Source organism: Aethalodelphis obliquidens, unplaced genomic scaffold, assembly GCF_003676395.1.
Source record: "Aethalodelphis obliquidens isolate GAN/ISIS:26980383/991018 unplaced genomic scaffold, ASM367639v1 scaffold1, whole genome shotgun sequence".
NCBI classification, from domain to species: Eukaryota; Metazoa; Chordata; class Mammalia; order Artiodactyla; family Delphinidae; genus Aethalodelphis; species Aethalodelphis obliquidens.
Window position 1 is genome coordinate 40438223 of NW_020837945.1, and position 6903 is coordinate 40445125.

At 33.6% G+C, this 6903-nt stretch overlaps 1 protein-coding gene across 1 annotated transcript; it reads left to right on the top strand.

Moving 5' to 3' along the window:
• Window positions 1–3651: 3651 nt before the first annotated feature.
• HTR1F (5-hydroxytryptamine receptor 1F) lies at window positions 3652–4826 on the top strand. The gene has a single exon (XM_027102689.1). The coding sequence runs from the start codon at window positions 3652–3654 to the stop codon at window positions 4744–4746; it is 1095 nt and encodes a 364-aa protein (XP_026958490.1). The 3' UTR covers window positions 4747–4826.
• Window positions 4827–6903: the final 2077 nt, after the last annotated feature.

Sequence of the window (6903 nt, forward strand, 5' to 3'; positions counted from 1 at the left end):
AAATAAGACAAAAAAAAAAAAAGGAACCCAACTGTGATTGGCTGCATTTGTATTCCTATTTTCTTTGTTTTCTACAAAAACAATTTTCAGAAGATTAATTAACTTTCTAAAGTTAATAATGGAAAAATTTCTTGTAAAATGCAGTAGAATTTATATGACACATTTTGGCTTATTCCCTTAGGATTAAGTACCATTTTATTGAGCCTAATTTAAATGCTACAGTGTGATACTTACAGAAATCAGTTAATCAAATAAGTCTTCTTCTAGAAGGGGAGTTAACATGTCTAGAGCAGGGAGTCCAAGAGCTGCACAAAGTCAGGATTAATAATAATCAGGGAGTATAATTGCTTTACAATGTAGTGTTAGTTTCTGCTGTATAACAAAGTGAATCACCTATATGTATACATATATCCCCATACACCCTCCCTCTTGCGTCTCCCTCCCACCCTTCTAGGTGGTCACAAAGCACCAAGCTGATCTCCCTGTGCTATGCAGCTGCTTCCCACTAGCTATCTATTTTACATTTGGTAGTGTATATATGTCCCTGCCACTCTCTCACTTCATCTCAGCTTACCCTTCCCCCTCCCCATGTCCTCAAGTCCATTCTCTACGTCTGCATTTTTATTCCTGTCCTGCCCCTAGGTTCATCAGAACCTTTTTTTTTTTTAGATTCCATATATATGTGTTAGCATACGGTATTTGTTTTTCTCTTTCTGACTTACTTCACTCTGTATGACAGACTCTAGGTCCACAGCAGAAACTAGCACAACATTGTAAAGCAATTATACTTCAATAAAGATGTTAAAAAAAAAAAGGCTCAAAGATATTCGGCTTAAGTGGAAAAAACCTAAAGAAAATTTTAGATAGATTAAAAGAGACCTTGTTTTGAAGGGGAAGAAAAGCCAGATGGCAACAAAGACAGAATTCTCCCTACCCTTTTCCTTTTAACTTACCCAGTACTGGCAGGCCTAAGTAACACAGCATATTAGCAATTTTGATAAGAAGGGACTGTAGCAGGAAAAAGAAACAGAGTTCTTTATAGAAACTATTGAATATTTACATTAAAAACTTGCTAGAATGATTCCACAAATGAATATTTCAGTAGAGGCTTATTAAAAGAGAGGTGTTAGGTTTAAACATACATGAAAAGCAAAAATTACAGTTTAAAATAGGTGATTCATCAGCCTTCTTCAGCTTCTCAGTTTCAGAGGAATATTTTAGAAGAGATTGTCTATAAGCAACATAATCCATTGATTTGCTGCTACACCAAAATGATTTTGCTGCTCTCTTTAACTTCATAATCTAATAAAAACGATAGGCTGTGATCCTGATTCTTCCTACAGTTTGAAGAGGGGCCTATAAAATATGTCCCACCCCCTTTCATGCAGGATGCATCCTTCTGTTAAGGACCTTAACCCTCCATGTTGCACCATGCAATGATTCTGCCCACTTTCACCATTTGACTGCTGGTAAAAAAGTATATTTTACTCTTTTCCACAAAGTTTGAATCCTGTTTTATCTCTGATTATAATTAACACTTGTTTCTGCAAGATTAGCAAAATGATGACAATTGATGAAGTTCTGTAATGGGCACATGGATGTGTACTGCATTATTCTACTTTGTGTTTGAAAATTCTCATAATAAAAAGTTTAAAAAAAAATAATCAGGGAGGCATCAGAAGAAAAGCTAGAGGAAGATCATTTATTTGAAAAACTCCAGGAAATAAGAATGTGAGAAAGAGAGATGCTGACAAAGTTGTACAGCAGAAATGTCAGAGCTGCTCTCTGACATTTATGAGAGGAACTCAGAAAGGCTATGGCGGTGAAAGGATTAGACAAAGAGTTGAGGAAGAACTGTATTGATTACCTGCCAGAAACCTGACTCCTTGGACAAACAGCATCAGCATCATGTGGGATCTTGCTAGAAATGCAGTTTTGAAGGCCCTGCCCCAGATTTACTGAATCTCAAACTCCAGAGACTGGGACCCAGTAATCTGTGTTTTAACAAGCCCTCCTGGTGACTCTGAGGCAAATAGAGTTCCAAAACCACTCGTTTAGAATTTCTAAGGAGATTGTAGCCTCCATTCTTTATCTGACGTTGTCTTAGTTGCCCTTTACAAATGGGTAAGTGTTGATATAAATAACTTAGATATACAACTCCTTTTCAATTACATATGGGACTATTTGTTTTATCGGTCTCATGTATTCAGATTTCTTCTGTCACTCAATTTGCTTAGGAGAAAGCCATCAGCACCTGACTTCAATGAATATGAGAAAATAAAAATTAAATTTAGTACTGGTAACTCAAACACTAGGATATTAAATATGCTGCGCTCCAAGTTTCTATAATATATATATACATAATCTTATATGTATACACACACACTTCATAAGAAGTATTTGATATAAAAATATCAAGTATTTTAAATTTTGTTCTATCAGTTCCAATTAGTAAAATGTAACCACTTTAAAGTAAAAATAATTCAAGGAATATAGAGGTACAATAATAGTTATAACTATAGCTAAGAATGAAGTTTCAGGTTTCCATCTTTTCTCTGTCTTTTCCAAAGATGCAGGTAGCTACTAAAGAATTATTAAAGAAGGAGAAAAGTGCTGATTTTGGAAAATAAAAACTATTTATAAAAATGATTAATCTTATTTAATTACACCCTAATTGCTCGTATTTGACTTGCAATTAAGTAATAACATGGACTGAAGTAAAAATTATAAGCCATGTTTGGAGGGTTTCCTTTCAAAAGTAAGGTTACATGGTCATTACGATGGCGTCTTGTAAAGAATAATTTCCATTTCAGGGTGTGTGACGTTATGAGTTTTTCTTACTGGCAAGGTTCACCTCGTTCAGTGGTTTATTTCAGTCATACACGTCATTATAATTATGGGCAGTGTTGTATGGTTATTTGGTTCCAACTAGTTTTATTTCGTCTTTTTAAACCAAACTAACTACTTATATCCACAAAGACTACTAAACACTCTGATATTTTCCTAATTTCATAAAATGATCATGGAATGCTAGAAATACACTAAAAATATTTTAATTTTGTTTATTTTTCTTTTTATAACCTTTATATCCTGATATAAAATACATTGAAAGTTCCTTTAGTCTCCACAAGCCCAATGAAAATGTTCTCAGTGTAACTTTAAGTACAAAATTGTTTATGATTTTGAATACTGCCTTTAAAATGATATTTTCTTATATTACATTATATAATGCACAAATACATACTAATGACATGTGCTTTTAAACTTTTTCTGCTGTAGACAAAGAGAAAAACATAGCTAATATTAATATAGGTTTTAAACACTTTCATAATAGTAGAGATTTTAGTGATAGGTTATTTTATGCATAAAAATTGTTTTATTTGAACCCTATTTTAAGAAAATGTTTTTAAAGCTATTGTTTTTTACTGTTCTTATTGTATTTCTTAAATGTAAAGAAAAAGAAAATCTGCTATCTGAACTCCACGTTTTTAATCCATAGACTATTCTGGAAAAAGATACATGTATACTTTAAAAAAAATTATTCTGAAAGGAAGAGAAAAATCTTTGAAGCCTTCTCTGAACTGTTTTTCCTCTCCTTTGTTACAGGTGTCCATTCTTTCAGCTATATTAATCTTTTAAATCAAACAAAAAATGGATTTCTTAAACTCATCTGATCAAAACTTGACCTCAGAAGAACTGTTCGACAGAATGCCATCCAAAATTCTGGTGTCCTTCATTCTCTCTGGGCTGGCACTGATGACGACGACCATTAACTCACTTGTGATCGCTGCCATTATTGTGACCCGAAAGCTACACCACCCAGCCAACTACTTAATTTGCTCCCTTGCAGTCACAGATTTTCTTGTAGCTGTCCTGGTGATGCCTTTCAGCATTGTGTATATTGTGAGAGAGAGCTGGATTATGGGGCAAGTGGTCTGTGATATTTGGCTAAGCGTTGACATCACGTGCTGCACTTGCTCCATCTTGCATCTCTCTGCTATAGCTTTGGATCGGTACCGGGCAATCACAGATGCTGTTGAGTATGCCAGGAAAAGGACTCCCAAGCATGCTGGCATTATGATTACCATAGTTTGGATTATATCTATTTTAATCTCTATGCCTCCTCTATTCTGGAGGCACCAAGGAACTAGCCGAGAGGATGAGTGCATCATCAAACACGACAACATTGTTTCCACTATTTACTCAACATTTGGAGCTTTCTACATCCCATTAACATTGATTTTGATCCTCTACTACAAAATATATAAAGCAGCAAAGACGTTATACCACAAGAGGCAAGCAAGTAGGATTGCCAAGGAGGAGCTGAATGGTCACCTTTTGGGGAGTGGTGAGAAAAGCATTAGACTGGTCTCCACACCGTACATGCTAGAAAAGTCTTTATCTGATCCAACGGACTTTGATAAAATTCATAGCACAGTGAAAAGCCCCAGGTCTGAATTCAAGCATGAGAGATCCTGGAGAAGGCAAAAGATCTCAGGCACAAGAGAACGAAAAGCAGCCACTACCCTGGGATTAATCTTGGGTGCATTTGTAATATGTTGGCTTCCTTTTTTTGTAAAAGAATTGGTTGTTAATATCTGTGAAAAGTGTAAAATTTCTGAAGAAATGTCAAATTTTTTGACATGGCTTGGATATCTCAATTCCCTTATAAACCCACTGATTTATACAATCTTTAATGAAGACTTCAAGAAAGCATTCCAAAAACTTGTGCGATGTCGATATTAGTTTAGAGAAGTTTATTATGGAAAGATTGGGGTTCTTTCGAGGTGAAGTAACTAAATGAATGATAAAGAATAAAACATTTAGAAGGACATAAATTAAAGCCACTAGAATATTAATATATATTTTAATAGCAAATACATATAAAATGTATTGATTTAAAGACTTTTTTGACCATTATTCTAGAGTATGTGAAATTAGAAAATAATTTATTGTTTATAAACAATATTTTGCCTATGCAATGTCCCTAAAAACTAACTGGAAATATATATATATATATATATATATAATTATTAACAGTGATTTTTCAGGTTTATATCTTATAACAACTACAGAAGAATTTTCAGTTAACAACATACCTCCATCCATAATTTCTACATAATCTTATTGTTTTATTATATGATTCTATTATTTTATAGACAAGATAAAATTCACCACAAAGCACACATTTCTCCTACCTAACCACTCTTGTCCCCTCTCCATCTTACCCTAGGCAAAATAGGAGGGGGGAAGGAGCTAAAAAAAAAAGACTCTTACTTAGTGTGACCAGAGGAAACATAAAAGTCAGAGGTTGATACTGTCTTTGTATTTTGATAGTAAGGAGTAATCATAAAATGAGCTAGGTACTGCAAAATAATTCTGGATACTGAACTTGTACATATTTACCATATTCTTTTTGTTTAATATGAATTCCTAGAAGAATATTTTCTTAATCATATATTATCAACATTTGAAATCAAAGCCTTACCCTAGTAGAAATAACTCAGGGAGGGTCTGGGGGTGGTGTTCTAATTTTGCCATGTTTAGGAATCAAATTTAAGGCACTAAGTACCCTATGTTACTTGCCATAGATATTATACGCCTGACTTTAAAAAAAATATAAGATATGTTTCATTTCTGTTAATGTTAATAGGCTTAGTTACTAACTAAAATGTCTGTGATACTTTGTACTTCAGCAGCTATTTCCCTTTTATTAGAGAGAATGTGGTAGGGATTCTTAGACTTTTCACTGACTTCAAAAAAGTCTCTAGTTTTCCAACTGATAGAAATGAATAAGCAAAGATGACTATTATACTAATTATATATATTATATATGTATATTATCTCCCAGTTGGTCACTCCACAAGTTCAGTGAGCCAAAGCAATTTCCTAAGTTTATCTACCATATTTATATAGGGATTTGAAAATAAAAGAACCATGCTTCTGAGATTTCATTTCATTTGAACCAGCAAGGTCATATACCACCTTTTAATCCTACCATCAACCAAAATCATTTGAAAAAACAATACATTCCCTTTTATTCTAAGCTGTACCTTCATGTGTATTCTAAATATTCTTTCCCAGTGGGATGCTTAAGAGTACATTACATCAATTTTTTATGTATCAATGACACATTACTCTCAATCTAACAAATATTTACAGAACTTTAATTTTATATAAGGCATTGAGATGTACTCTCAATGTATAGAAGATGTATAGAAGATACGGGAAATAATAAAATACTGTTTCTTCCTTTAACATGTTTACAATCTAAAAGGTGAAACAAATAAAAATATGAACACTATAATAGAAAAGAAAAAACAAAGATCAGCATGGAGGTTGTTTACATTTTTATGATGATTCAAAGGAAAAACTGATCACATCTAGTTGAGAAAAATCAGGAAATTTTTGTAAAGAATGTATCTAAAATGGATATTTAATGAACAGCATTTGAGCAAGAGATTTGGAAGAGCATACCTCAGGTGGTGGCAACATAAAGATTTCAGACTGCATCCTGCAAGCATTTGACGGGACATGATCATAAAATAGCAATGAGTTGGGCAGCTATTTAGAATGACAGTAGAAGAGCTTAAAAGAGAAACTGGCCATTATTGTGGCTGACTCTGAATGTCAGCAAAGGAAGTCTATAGTCAATTTGGTTGCTGTCTGTCAATGAGTGGTCACTGATGTTTTGTCGCAGAAATATTACAAGTTTAGGGCAATTCTAGAGAAAAAATCTGAGTGGATTTGAGCAGAGAGAGTATTGGACATAATAACTTCTTGTTAGAAAGCAATTATTAATCTGGGCAAAAGGTGATAAAGTCCTGAACTTGATTCTGGCAATCGGAATGTAAAGGAAGAAATAGATGAGAGGTATTGTGTACAATCTGCAGGTTATAGCAA